This window comes from Budorcas taxicolor, chromosome 6, assembly GCF_023091745.1.
Source record: "Budorcas taxicolor isolate Tak-1 chromosome 6, Takin1.1, whole genome shotgun sequence".
Taxonomy (NCBI): Eukaryota; Metazoa; Chordata; class Mammalia; order Artiodactyla; family Bovidae; genus Budorcas; species Budorcas taxicolor.
Genome location: NC_068915.1, coordinates 97,426,155 through 97,441,256, shown reverse-complemented (window position 1 = coordinate 97,441,256; position 15,102 = coordinate 97,426,155). Strand labels below are relative to the sequence as shown.

General features: G+C 45.1%; 1 protein-coding gene across 1 annotated transcript in view; it reads left to right on the top strand.

Annotated features, from left to right (window-relative positions):
* Positions 1-14,226, top strand: part of SCD5 (stearoyl-CoA desaturase 5) — a 169,068-nt gene extending 154,842 nt beyond the window's left edge. Inside the window, exons 4-5 of the mRNA XM_052642226.1 lie at positions 10,372-10,604; positions 14,033-14,226. Of these exons, the coding sequence (XP_052498186.1) occupies positions 10,372-10,604; positions 14,033-14,223 (424 nt within the window). The 3' untranslated portion in view covers positions 14,224-14,226. The remainder of the gene's footprint in view (positions 1-10,371; positions 10,605-14,032) is intronic.
* Positions 14,227-15,102: the final 876 nt, after the last annotated feature.

The following is a 15,102-nucleotide window of genomic DNA, read 5'->3' as shown; positions in this document are numbered from 1 at the left end:
GTCTTGACAGCACAGTTGTACTGAGGGGTATTGGAAAATGCAATCAGCAGACTTGGGAGGAGATTTACCAGAATAGGCTTTCTTTCTTTTTTCTATTTATTTACTTTCGGCTGCGTTGGGTCTTAGTTGTGGCTAGTGGGCTTGGTTACTGCGCAGCTTGTGGGATCTTAGTTCCTCGAACAGGAATCGAACTGGCGTTTCCTGCACTGGAAAGGGAAGTCCCAGGATAGCTTTCTGCAGGAAATCAGACTTCAGCTGAATTCTGAAGTCCTGGAGACCTTTGAAAAGATGGTGCAGCTTGAGTTTAGGAATGGAAACCATGGCTAGAAAGCATGCATTGTGCACAAGGGTGATACTTCTTCCACGTGAAATGGAAAAAAAATCATGTTTTGTCAGCCTGTTCATTTTTGCGCACAACAAGGAACATAGTCAGCCCACCTAAATCAATTCATCTGTAACAGTTGATATTGATCATGCAAATAGCCAAAATTACTCCAGTGGCTTCTTTCTTGTGCAGAAACCAGCTACTGGTGAGTAACTTATCATTGATAGTGTTTGGGAATCAACCTTACTCCCTTGGGTGGGGCAAGAGGATTGTACTCTTGTCACTTGGCTATTGTCCTTTTAGCACAAGATCCACATGTGAGCAGACACACACACACACACACGCACACACAGAATGCTATCTACTGTCACTAATTCTATAAAAATTTCACCTTTAAATAGAGAAGGGAGGACAATCTCATATTTTAAAGGACCACTCTTTAAAAAAAAAATTTAAATACATCAAAGGACCACTCTTTAACATAAATTAAAATTTTCTTGCTTAAATCTTAGGCCAGATCCTAAAGGAAACAGAGAAAAAAAGACTTAGATAACAACAGCACGATCAAAGCAGAAAGTAGTAACCTAACATATTGGGCTTTCATTCTTTTGGGAATTGAATATCTCTTTGAGAATTTGATGAAAGCTGTGGACCTTGAACCCCAGAAAAATGGAAATGCAAAAAAAAAAAAGTTTGCATATATTTTCATGGGTCCCAGGTTAAAGAAAATGGTTATGTTTTCCCATGATGTTCAGTTTATCTCAGATAGCAAGAGTCGAGGTGGAATGCAGTTTTAAGGGTGCAGTCTTACGAGAGAAAGTAGATGTACAGTGACTTTGTTTTAAAGTTATTTTGTAAATAATTGTAATTGTTCATCTTTAGTCATCATATTCTGTTACCATCGGGAGTTAATCTGTCATTCTTATAATTTATTGAGAACGATTGGTAACTAATTAGGAAGGGAGGGAGGAGAGTGGGGGAAATGAAGGACAAAGACAAAAAATCCTCAAGAGAGACACAGATTGACATAGTGTCTAAATCAACTTAAATTTCTAGAGGAGACTGGAGAAATCCTAAATATCAAACAACTGAGGGTGGACTGACTTAATATTTTTTGGCTAAAGACAGGTGGATTCCTGTCACGCAAGTCAATAATTCAGCTACTTATTGGGCACCTGCTGTGTTAACCAGCATTTTGTGTTCAAGGAACAACGAATGATGTGAATTAGATCAAGGCAAAGCCTAACCTCAAAGAATTTGTCCTGCGCTCATTATAATGGAATCAAAGCTTTGAAAAGGGAAAAAGTCCTTTTAACCTTCCTTCCATGGTCTTAGCAATCAATATGTCTGGGCATTTTTCTTCAAGTCCTTCATTGTTAATGAGGTAGGAATAATGCTCTTTTGTGTTAAAATTCTGCAGTGATGGTGTTTATCTTTTGAAACGCTGCTTAGTGAGCTCATGCAAGCTGTTTGTACAAAGACAAATTAAAATCAAGTAGATAGATGCAACTAGCCTCCACATTCAGACCTCAAAAGCAAATAAAGCTGAAGTCAGAGAGAAAATAAAAATATGTCTTTTTTCCCACACGTTGCAAGTTTCCGACAGAGATGCTTTCATGGAGAGGCTGGTTGCTATCTCTGGTTCCTCCATGTGAGGAATTAGCCAGGATATGAGAATTATGCATCTAGGTAGTGTAGTTAAAGGTTTTCTTCTAAGGGAATGCTTATTGTGAAGTAGCACAAAGTGATGTCAAGTGATGTCAAGACTAACTAAGGGTCAAAAACAAATCTGGAGTGATTAAAACTTTCTGAGAATACTTTGAATGCAGCCATCGTGAAACATTCTCACTTAAAGACACTGAAGCATCCAAGAAGCAGGCTCCAGGGTACAGCGGTGAAGCCTCTTTTCAACTTAATTCAGAGAGTCTGGAAGATTTTCTGAAGCCCATCAATGGGCTTCTGTCTTCAGATCTGCCTCCAAACAAATCACATATTCCACCTCCTGGTGGTCAATAAAAGAGGAGGCAAAGGAAGGAGGAAATGGTCCATTCATTTAACCAGCTGCCAGGGCAGATCATCTGTCCTCAAAATAAATGTTTATTGTAAGCACCCAGATGATTTTGCCTGGTCCCCTACAAGATGCGAAAATTGCAGGGAAGATGAATTTCTGACTTGGCCGTAAGTGGAATCACAGAAGCAAACATATTTAATCAAGATGCCAGTGACGGCTCATCCCTCATCATTACGATACATTTGAGGACTGTAATTTCTCTCTCACCCGTTATATTTGCTTCTTTTCACATTTCCTGAACTGACTCTGTTTGGAAGTCAGCAGGTCATTTCCCCTTCTTTCATGCTTTAATAGATTTCACTCTCAAGATCTCACACCCCAGCAGCACCGGACTGCTGTGCAAGGGTTAGTCAAGCAACAAGAAATGCTTGCAGACAGAGAACAGCAATTTCTTTTTCATCTGAAGAAAAATGAGAGTTTTAAGATGCTTATCACACCCAGATTTGAATATATATATATATGAAATCCCTGATTCTTCTCCATAGAAAAAACTTTTGGTCTCAAGGCCTTTAATGTTTCAATTCTTATTGTGATCCAGTTTATTGGCATAAGGATATTCTTCAAAGCATTGAAAGGTTAGGGCCTGTGTCAATATCTATGTCCTGTAATCAAAGCCTAGTTGGACGGGAGTGTTGTGGCGTGATGGCATTTGATGTGTGAAATGGACTGCACGTGCGTGCTTGGTCACTTCAGTTGTGTCTGACTCTGCAATTCCATGGACTGTAGCCCACCAGGCTCCTCTATCCGTGGGATTCTCCAGGCAAGAGTACTGGAGTGGGTTGCCATGCCCTCCTCTAGGGGATCTGACCCACCCAGGGATTGAAACTGCACCTCTTAAAGTCTCCTGCATTGGCAGGTGAGTTTTTTGTTGCTGTTTTTACCACTAACGCCACCTGGAAAGCCCAGTGGACTGCATATCTTGGAATGCTGAAAACCATCTTCCCACTTTGATATTGGTGTCATGAGCAACTGTGAGATGGGATCTGAAAGGTTTCCAACATCTATTGTGGGCCTCCTCTTATAAGCTGTCACTTTGAAGCTCTAGGACATGCCTCCCAAGTTACTGTAAGGTGAGCTTGAGTGTTGACTTTTGTGATTTTGGCTTAAACGTTTGAGTCTCTGGGTGCAGCTACTCTTCCTTGGGTCGTCCTCAGATTTCTACCGCCCCTTCTCTCTTCATCCCTTTCTTTTCCTTTCTCCCTTGATGGTTTTAGGAGGCTTCTCCTATCTCCTTTCTTTTCCTATCAGATAACTCCCATCTGAGCGTTCACAGAAAGACAAAGAGGAAGTCACTCACATTCCAAGAAAAGACCAAACCTGTTAGACTGGCTGTTAATCTTAAATGTTGCCAAAAATGTAGCATATTTGGCAGCTCAGAGAACGACCTAGAAGCTCATGCTCAGAAATCACTCATTAAACTGGAGGTAGGATGTAAGATATAGTTTGGGCCAAGGCAGAAAAGAAGGAGAGACGACCTCAATGGGTTGCCATTTCCTTCTCCAATGCATGAAAGTGAAAAGTGAAAGTGAAGTCGCTCAGTCGTGTCCGACTCTTAGCGACCCCATGGACTGCAGCCTACGAGGCTCCTCCGTCCATGGGATTTTTCAGGCAAGAGTACTGGAGTGGGATGCCATTGCCTTCTCATTGGAGGTAGGTTACCTTTATTCAGGCAAGGAGGGGCAACAGTTGGCCTAAGGCTGAGCACGAGAGGGATCAGGGAGGCTTCATATTTAAAGGGAGGTTTGTGGAAGCGATAAGGGAAGCGTTAGTCAGGCGAGACATTTTGGGTAATCTTTAGTTGAGATGGCATTTGTAGTTGAACAAGGGATGGGAGGTTTTGGGCAGGGGGTGATAAGTCCCCTGGGCAGGGGGCAGTAATTCCTGGGCAGATGTAGGGGGTGGGAGGTTTCTGGGCAGGGGGTGATAAGTTCCAGGTAGATGCAACCGGCCCGGAGCATCAGGGCAGGACTTAAAGTTCAGTTTTGTTTTCCCCAAAGTTAGATGATTCAGCACGGGCCTTTAAGACCGTTGTTTTCTTTTCCAGGCCCAAGGACTCCTCCATAGGAAGCCTCACAGTGAAACCTGTTGGTGGAAGCTGGGGGTTGAGTCTCAGGGAACAAAAATGTCTTTAATCGAGTTGTTGGCTTCACATACACAATCCTGTGTTGGCACCAGTCCAAGAGATGAACATCTCATGAGGAACCCAAAAGCAGGCTGAACATTCATTGTGCAGTTTGTGGTTTTTTTGGAAAACCTTGGCATCTTATCAGTCATACTCTGAACAGCCCTGCTGAAGTCACATAAGTGCTTTTATTTTTCTGAGAACTCAGCATTGACTAACCGTTCCTGTAAACAGATTTAGGAGTGCCTGCTCTGTGCAGGGCTCTGTGCTAGACTCTGCAGAGTCTGACTTTATGCCTCACTCTACAGGCCCAGCAGTCTATCCTGTGGCAAGACAGATTACCCTGAAGTTGCCTCTGGGATGGATATTACATTGTAGAAAGTTTCCTGGGGAGGGTTGTTGGGGTCAACACCTATGGAAGAACGGACAGAAACAGGATTGAGGAAGGGAAGAAACTGGGCCTTGACTGGTCTCAATGGAGGCTTCAGCCAGCCCTGCAGGTGGTTTATTCTTCAGAGCCATGGTGAGTTGGAGCGGTGGTACTCCACCTGGGTAATGGACTTCTGCCCTTTTAGGTCAGTCACTGGATGGAGTTGTTGGAAAATGGTGTGACTTGGGGCAAGATGACTCAGTTGGGCAGAGACAGCATTGCCATCGCCTGGGAGATGAAGCCTTCTGATCCTAAGAGGAATCTGGATGCCTCACCATAGTGTCCACTACATTATGCTAGGAGGCTTTTGGCTACTCCACAGAACCTCTTGACTGTCTTGTCCCAGAGTAATACCTCAGGAATAAAGCCACTGAAGGGGCAGTTAGTTTGGTGGCTCAGCAGCATATTCAAGAGCCTTTCCATCTTTCTGCTCCGTCAACTGAAGAGGTCTCCTTTCTTTTCTGATCCTCCTTCCTGTCGCCGTCGCAAGGGTAATGACGGTGGAGCAGGTCCAGGAGACGCTATGAAGAAAAGAGACGCCATCTTTCCCTCTGAGCCCTTTCTGTTATCAAGGAAAATGTTCCTTCATCACTCTCTTTTTTTTATTGAGGTAAAATATACGCAACATGCTATTTATTATTTTAACCATTCATGAGTGTATTAATTCTGTAGCATTAAGTATATTCACAGTGTTGTATGTGGACTTCCCAGGTGGCGCTAGCGGTAAAGAATCTGCCTGCCAATGCAGGAGACCCAGGTTCGATCCCTGGGTCTGGAAGATCCCCTGGAGAAGGACATGGCAACCCAAGCCAATAAGATTCCCATGCCTATAGAATCCCTGTGGACAGAGGAGCCTGGTGGGCTACGGTCCATGGAGTCACAAAGAGTCAGACATGACTGAAGTGACTTGGCACGTGTCACAGTGTTGTATACCTATCTTCACTTTTATATTCAAATATTTTTCATCACTCTCAAAAAAAAAAAAACCCCTATACCTATGAAGCAATAGGTATTGCTTTTCCTTTCCTCTTCCTTCCCAATTCCTAGTGATCTCCATTCTACTTTCTCTATGAATTGCCTTTTCTACGTTCTTTGTATAAGTGGAATCGTAACCATATTTGTCCTTCTGTGCCTGGTTTATTTCATATTTTCAAGTTTCATCCATGTTGTGACTTGTATCAGAAGTTTGTTCCTTTTTATGGCTGAATAGTATTCCATTGTATGGATGGACAGCATTTTGTTTATCCATTCATCTACTAATGGACACTTGGGTTACTTCCACCTTGCGGCTATTGTTAATAATGTTTCTATGAACATTGGTGCTCAAATGCCTGTTCAAGTCCCTGCTTTCCAACCTTCTGAATAGATACATAGATTTGGAATGGCTGGATCATATGATAATTTGATATTTAACATTTTGAGAAGCTTTTATTTTTTGCAGCAGCAGCAGCTTCACCACTTTCCATTCCCATCAGTGATGCATAAGGGTTCCAGTTTCTCTACATTGTAATTAACACTTGTTATTTCCCTTTCAAAAGTTATAGCCATCCTTTCTCTCTGAGAAGTACAATAACCTGGGGCTTCCTGCCTGGTCCAAGGGGGCTATAGAAATCCTCTGAGAGAGAAGAATGGTTAGACTGAAGCCGAAGCCTGTGGGCTGCAGTCAAACCAGAGACGGTGGATTCCATAGGGTGGGGGCAAAGCAAGAGAGTCACGGCAAGGGCCAGGCTTCTCCCCGGGAAACCACAGCCCCTCTGCACCACGGCACAGCACCCTCATTGACGGAGTGTGTCCATCCTGAGTCCATGGCGAGGAGTAAATGAGAGAAAGCCTATGGTATGCTCAGCCCAGCATCCAGCACAGAGTCAGCCGTTAATATGTGATTTCTGTTTCCTTTCCAGGAGCAAAATGAGGGTCCCAGACTGTGGCTCAGAACAGGACTAGGGGGACTTCCCTTGTGATCCAGTGGTTTAAGAACCCGACTTGCAATGCAGGGTACATGGATTTGATCCCTAGTTGGGGGACAAAGATCCCACATGCTTTGGGGCAACTAAGCCCCGGTGCCGGGAAAGGTAGGAAGGAAGAAACTGCATTTTAAAAAAGAACAGGACTTCGAGAGGCTCCTTTCAGAGGTACTGGATTGTAACCCAGAGTGGAGGGACGGAAGGAACCACCCCGAGTTGCAGGGTGCCCTATGGAAACATTCAGCTGCTTCCTGTCTTTCCCAGAGGCACCCACAATGAGCAGCCACTGCAGACCATCGTCTCTGGGCTTCCCGTCAGAGCCCCTGGCTCCTCACACACCCGCACAAGCTCCCAGGACCCTTGGCCACGGCCTGTGTGGTTCTTGCAGATCCCCTCTTCAGTGGATGCTCCCACCCAGCTGCTGTCCTTTCTGGGGAGTTGCCCTTGTACACAGGTTCACCCAGCTCAGGAGGCACCCTGAGGCCAGGGGCTGGATGATGCAGAGTCACCTGGCTCCACGGGATCTGTCAAGGCTCACTGTGCATGAGCTTCTCCCCGGGCCCATCCTGCCTTCCTTGCTTCAAGCATCTCCCCAAAAGCCTTCTGCTTCGGACTCTGGGAGCCCAGACTCAGACCAGCAATCTCTTCACTGTGTGTTGTCTTTGCCCCTCCAACTACAGCCACTCATCTGACCTCCCAGGCACCCTCCTTCCACTAAAATGCAGTCACATCTTATGCCGAAATGGGTGCTGATAGGTTAACGTGCATGCGTGATAATCTCTTCAGTCACGTCCAACTCTTCAACCCTATGGACTGCAGCCTGCCAGGCTCCTCTGTCCATGGGATTCTCTAGGCAAGAATACTGGTGTGGGCTGCCATGCCCTCCTCCAGGGGATCTTCTTGACATAGGGATCGAACCCCTCTCTTTTATGTCTACCTGCATTGGCAGGTTGGTTCTTTACCACTAGCACCACGTGGGAAGCCTGATGGATTAATATGTTGCCCAATAAAAACAGTGATAATTATGTGGGAACTGAGCCTTATGTGCATCTAGCAATCTGCAAAACCTACATGATTTTATTTGCAAATCAGAATAGCCTGATAGTCTCTGAAATGCTTCTGCCTGGATTTGAATCTTGGTCCTGCTACTTATTAGCCTTGTGACCTTGACCCAACTATATAACCTATAAAAGGCTCAATTTTCCCATCTGTAAAATGAGGATACTACTGGTGCCCTCCTCCTAAATTTTTGTTAGAATTAAATGAGCCCGTACATGGATGGGTCTCAGAATAACCAGGACATGTAGTAAGCACATAGTATCCATTAGGCATTAGTGTTTTTCAAATTGGAGTATAATTGCCTTACAATGTTGTGTTGGTTTCTGCTATACAGCGAAGTGAATCAGCTATGTGTATGCATATATCCCCTCCCTCTTGAACCTCCCTCCCATCTCACTCCCATCCCACTCCTCTGCTGCTAAGTCACTTCAGTCGTGTCCGACTCTGTGCGACCCCACAGACAGCAGTCCACCAGGCTCCCCCATCCCTGGGATTCTCCAGGCAAGAACCCTGGAGCGGGTTGCCATTTCCTTCTCCAATGCATGAAAGTGAAAAGTGAAAGTGAAGTCGCTCAGTCGTGTCCGACTCTTAGCGACCCCGTGGACTGCAGCCTGTCAGGCTCCTCCATCCATGGGATTTTTCAGGCAAGAGTACTGGAGTGGGGTGCCATCGCCTTCTCCGATCCCACCCCTCTAGGTCATCACAGAGCCCCGAGCTGAGCTCCCCATGCTGGCATTCGTACTTGCTCCTCACAAGAACCCCATGTGTTATTGTAATTCCTGCCTGTGTTGGACACCTCTTGTGCCCACCTCATACTCCCAGCCCACCTTTTCACTCCAGCTGTTCCTGGGGCACAAGTGTAACTCACCAGCAACGTGCCCAGCCACACTGCCTACTTCCTGCCCTGGCTTCTCTGCCACCCCGACCTGAGATGCCCGTGACTACACTCAGCCATTCTGACCCAAGCAAACCTGAAAGTGTGAGAGAGCTGACCTCCCATGTAGACTCCTTGACCAAAGAGGAACTGGGGCCAACGGGAAAACAGTCCCCTTTTCATTCCTAGAGAGAATTCTGAGCTGTAATGTGTCCCATGGAGGTCCCGCAGCAGTGGGCACCCACAGCTTGACTCTTCCCTCCTTTCATTTCCCTCTTCCCAGCTGCCCACTTCTGTGACTCGAGGTCACTTCCCCAAATGAACTACCCACATACAAGCCCTTGCCTCATGCTCTGTTTGGGGAACCATCTCACTGTGTACACAAAGAGTGGAAGAACAAAGAGAGGCTTGTTTTCCGTGAAGAATCAGACCTGGACTCAAGTCAGATTTCTTCCACCTCCCACATCTTGTTTCCTCAAGCTGCTCCCTGTCCCGGTTCATACATGCGCCTTTTAACGGAGGCCTCCCACGAGCTGGGTCAGCCGAAGGAAAACCGAGGAGAAAACAGCTGTGACCAGGCAGCTTTGTTTTGTTTTGCTGTTTTGGAGTGGGGCAGGGGTGGGTTTATTTTTTAGCCAAACTGCGTGGCATGTGAGATCTTAGTTCCTTGACCAAGGATAGAACCTGTGGCCCCTGCAGTGGAAGTGTGGAGTCTTAACCGCTGGACCTCCAGGGAAGTTCTGGAACAGGCAGCTTTGGACATTTTCATTTCACAGCCCCTTCATGTCCCTGCTAAGAGCCTGTGCCACATAGCCAAAGGTTTCACATGACCGGAGCAGGGACTCTTCTCAAATTTGTCTTGGTACCACTGGCCCTTGGGGCCTGGTATACAGGAGGCACTCAGGAAACACTTGCTGGGTACACAAGTCCAGCAAGCAAACTATTGATGGTTTATTTTTAATCTTTGCTTTATATGTGGCCATGTTTGTTCATATATTTGTTCATTTTTATGCTGGTTTGGAACATAATTGCGGATGGACAGAGAACATTTAAGGAAGGGTTGTTTACCTTTTTCCCGAGCTACATTAAAACAGGTTCACATACCTGCAAAGTATTCAACGAATATTGGATATTTCTTGAAATTATGGTTAAAAAAAAAACAAACAACTGTCTGTCGGGTTGACTGGTGAAAGAAATAGAAGCCCTCAAACTGTGGCTTGTAGGACACACGTAGCTCGGAGATGCAGGGGTTTCACCTGTACCTATTGTTTAATACTTGAAATTCTGAAGTTTGCAGAGGGTCCTACCACTTCCTATAACTTCTGCCTGCCCTAATTCTCAAGTTGGTGTTACCTGCCTAGCCCTGGTAGGTGGATGGGTTTGTGACCCCCATACAGAGACACAACAGGCTCCAAGAGCTGACGGAACTGACTGGCATCATTCCTGACTCCCCCTGCAGCTTGCTCACTGCCCCCCACCACCATCAACAGGTGCCCCATGGCAGCGTGACCTCCTCCTCTTTCCAGGTACTACAAGATCACCGTGGTGCTCATGTGCTTCGTAGTCCCCACGCTGGTGCCCTGGTACATCTGGGGAGAGAGCCTGTGGAACTCCTACTTCCTGGCCTCCATCCTGCGCTACACCATCTCACTCAACGTCACCTGGCTGGTCAACAGCGTCGCCCACATGTACGGAAACCGGCCCTATGACAAGCACATCAGTCCTCGGCAGAACCCGCTCGTCACCCTGGGTGCCATTGGTGAGTGTCACGTGGGAACCCCTGGGGACAGTGGGTGTTCAGACCTTCTTGACTTCTCCGGGGTTTTGCGGGACATGTTGAGGGAGGCAAGGGAGTGGAGTGGACTGAAATGGATTTGGGCTTTGGCGTTAGGATCCTGGCTCTTGGACAAGCCTCTTACTCTCTGGTTTACAGCTTTCTTATTTGTGAAATGGAAACAGGAATACCTGCTTCATAAGGGTGTTATGGGTTCAATCCCTGGGTTGGGGAGATCCCTTGGAGAAGGAAATGGCAAACCACTCCAGTATTCTTGCCTGGAGAATCCCCATGGACAGAGGAGCCTGGCAGGCTGCAGTCCATGGGGTTGCACAGCTGTGTCTTGATAGAAGCATCTCGGGCTTCTGTATAAGCTGAGCTTGAGCTCGAGACCAAACCCAGGAAGGAAGTTTCCTGCTGTTAAGTATAAACAGTCTCTGCATCACTCTGCAATGAATTTCTGCCATCGTGGTGTACGGGTCACCCATTCATTAAGACCCTAGGGATCTTGTGTTGACAAGAGCAATGTAAGTTGAATAAAGACCCGATTTCGCTTTGGGAATAACTTGATAAGCAGAGAGAAAAGTGTGAGCTTCCTGACCCCTCCTGTTGTTTTCTCTTCCTCTCACTCTTGGTCTTTAATAAGAATCGTGGTGAGGGAAGCCACATCCAGTGGTGACTCTGAGAGCAACAGGAGTGGGCCCCATGCGTCTGTTACCACCTTACATAGGGGATGGTGGGCCAGGAAACCCAGGGAATGTGCCCACGACACAGGTCCTGAAAAACTGGGCGTTGGCTTGAAGACTCTCAAGGTCTACACTGAACTCTCAGCCAGCTTTCCTGATAAAGGTCACCAGAAGACTCTTGTTACACCAGCCATATGGGAGACCAGGGGCTATGTTCAGCGTTCTTAGAACAGTGCCTGTTTCTGAAAAATAGGGGGAAACTCTAGAACTCTAGTCCAAGAATGATGGGTAGAAAAGACCTAAATTGAAAAGAAGAGCACAGACCACAGACTGATCCATCTGATTGACTCATCGTACAGCAGATTCTTCCAAATGTGGTCAGTAGAAGAACTGTATGGTGACCAGTAGCCACTTAAGAAGTAAAGGAGAAATCTGGCGGTTCCTCAAATGGTTAATAATGGCTACTATAGGATACAGGAACTCCACTCCTAGATTTATACCCTAGAGAAAAGACAATGTATGTCCACATAAAAACTTGTATATGAGTGTTCATAGCAGCATTATTCATAACAGCTAAAAAGTAGAAATACAGCAAATGTCACTCACCTGATGAATGGATGAATGCAATGTGGTATATCCATACCATGGAATACTCTTCAGCAATAAAAACAGATGAAGTACTGATACCTGCTACAACCTTGAAAACAGTATACTGAGTGAAAGAAGCCAGTCGCAGAAGACGGCATATTATTTGATTTCATCTACACGAAATGTTCAGAATAAGCCAATCTATAGAGACTGTATTAGTAAAAGTAAATGTGAAAGTTGCTCAGTCGAGTCCGACTCTTTGTGACAGTATATGTGTGTGTATATTTATGAGAAGAAAATGGCAACCCACTCCAGTATCCTTGCCTGGGAAAACCCATGGACAGAGGAGCCTGGCAAGCTATGGTCCTGGGGTCACAAAGAGTCAGAGACGATGTATATATATACACGCACGTGGTAGTTTAGTTGCTAAGTTGTCTCCAACTCTTAGCTCCTCTGTCTGTGGAATTCCCCAGGAAGGATACTGGAATATATACATATATGTAATTATATATATAATATTGCTTATAATAAGTCTCTCTCTACCTATATATTGGGTGTGTTCTGTAAGATCACATGGAAACCTGACCGAACTTTTTGGCCAACCCAATATACATCCGCATAGAGGCAGATGTGTTCTGTTTCTGCGTGTGCCTATGTGTGTGTTTATGGGAATGGGGTGGGGGAAGGAGGAGAGATTTATGATGAGGAACTGGCTGGTGAGATTACGGAGGCTGAGTCCCACTGTCTGCCATCTGCAAGCGGGAGACCCTGGAAACCAGTGGTATAACTAAATCTGAGCACCAAGGCCTGAGAACTAGGGAGCTGATGATGCAGATCCCAGTTTGAGGGCAGGAGAAGATGAAATATACATTCAATCAGTGTCCAGAAAACAGGGGGCAATTCCTCCTCCAGGCCCTTAAGGCACTGGCTGATGCCCCCTCACATGGAGGAGGACCGTCTACTTTACTGACTCCACTGCTTCAAATGCTAATCTCATCCAGAAACACCTTCACAGACACCCAGAAATAAGGGTTAATCTGAGCACTCCTTGGCCAGTCAGGTTAACATGTAAAATTAACCATCACAGAGAAAGAAAGTAGGACTGGAAGGATTGGGGGATGGATGGGGCTCAACATCCATCCATCCTTGGGGAGTGGAGTTTCTTTTAGGTAGTGAAAATGTTATAAAGATCGTTCTGGGGATGCCTGCACAACTTTGCAAATATACTGAAAGCCATTAACTTGGATACTTTAAATGGGTGAATTGTATGGTGAATTACATCTCAATAAAGCTGTTTGAAAAAAAATGAAAAAAGATGTGAGACTCCTCCTGAAAACACCCTGGGGGAGGGGCAGTAAGGGAGGAAAAGTTACTCACTGTGAAGGGAAGAGTAATATATAGGCAGATTTTGGATATTTAAAGATCCAACTCCTTAATTCACTTACTTATGGGAACGATTATCATTTATCTCTTCCGAGCTTTCCCAAGAAGTCTTCCTTTAATCCCTTCAGTCGACAGAGGCTATTTTTCTTTTATGAACATACATCAAAATGATGATCTGTTATCAGCCATTCGGCATTTAGCTTCCGAAGTACAGCTCTAAAATCATGGGAGCATGTCACCAGTTCACAGGGAAAATTCATCTTGAGACTTTATGCTGATAACTTTATTGTTATTTTTCTGTTCCTATCGTTTGTCTAGCCAATTCAGTGAATGCTCCCTAAGGGCAGATGGCAAGTACAGTAAGTCCCCTACATACAAACACGTTCTATTCCGAGAGCAAGTTCGGAAGTCCGGTTTGTTCAGAAATCCAACAAAGTTAGCCTAGGTAGCCATCTAACACAATTGGCTATATAGTACTGAACTGTGATAGGTCTCTAATACTTTTCACATAGATAATACATACATAAAAAGCAAACGAAAAATAAAGCATCTCTAATCTTACAGTCCAGTATCTTGAAATGCATGCGCAGTACAACAGATGGCATACCACACATCTTTGTAGGTTTGTACACAGGGGACCTTCTGTAAGTTTTTTTACCCCATGGAGCCTAACACAGGGTCTTGCAATCTCGTGGCATTTAAAAGCTCTGCAGAGAGGTGCTGATAGTGTTATTTCAAGCCTACTTTGTCTTCCAGGTGAAGGTTTCCATAACTACCATCACACCTTTCCCTTTGACTACTCTGCGAGTGAATTTGGCTTAAATTTCAACCCAACCACCTGGTTCATTGACTTCATGTGTTGGCTGGGGCTAGCCACTGACCGCAAACGGGCAACCAAGCAGATGATCGAAGCCCGGAAAGCCCGGACTGGAGACGGGAGCGCCTGACTTCTGGACCCTGCATCTGCGCCCGCTGTCAATGACGCCTCGGTTCACGGCCTTTGTTACTACACTACTCTTGTTCATTGGATCGTGGGAGGGGGCGCAAGCTGGGGAGAGAACAGAATCCACGCAGTTTGCGGATTTTTCTCGTTGGTCTCAAAATAATGTCAAGATACAAACTATCAATGAAAAGAATTTTTTAAAAGTCAGTGTAACTATGCTTTAACACTAGAACGCGGACATGTGATTTAATCGCTATAGCTACAACATGTCATTCAAACATACATCGTCATGTGCTTGTACTTGTACGTGATGTTAACCCTGACAGGATGAAGGAATTTCACATTCTTTCAGTGTGATTCAGGAGAGCCTTTGTTTTCTGTTTTAAACCCAACCTTATTTTCAAACAGACTATCTGAAGGAGCAGAGAGGCAGGGTGGAAGACAAAAGAGAGGATCTAAGTAGCAAGGAAAGAATGTTTCTGCTTTGTAATTATTGTGTGTGTTTGTTGTTGCTTTAAAGTAAGAAAATTGAAAATGTTAAAAAATGAGAATACAGGAAATGGCTCTCTTATTTTTTTGCCCTGTTTCCAGCTTGTTGATGTTCCACTTTCTTTGCTTCAAGGGGTCTGTTCACTGCTCAGCTAGTTTTGTGTCCTGAGCTGTCCGTCCAGCTGACCCTATAAATCAGTGCCTGTTTTAAGTGTTTGATTTTGTTCTCTTTGCTATTGTCATTTTAAGATGTAGAACTCAGAAGTGCCAGACATCAAATGAAGCTCAAATGAAGCTCTCATTTAAATGTTTAGACACCTAATTTATATTCTAATTGATCCTAGCCACTGATGCATGTACTTTACCTACTCCTGCTAAATAAGCATATTAATTT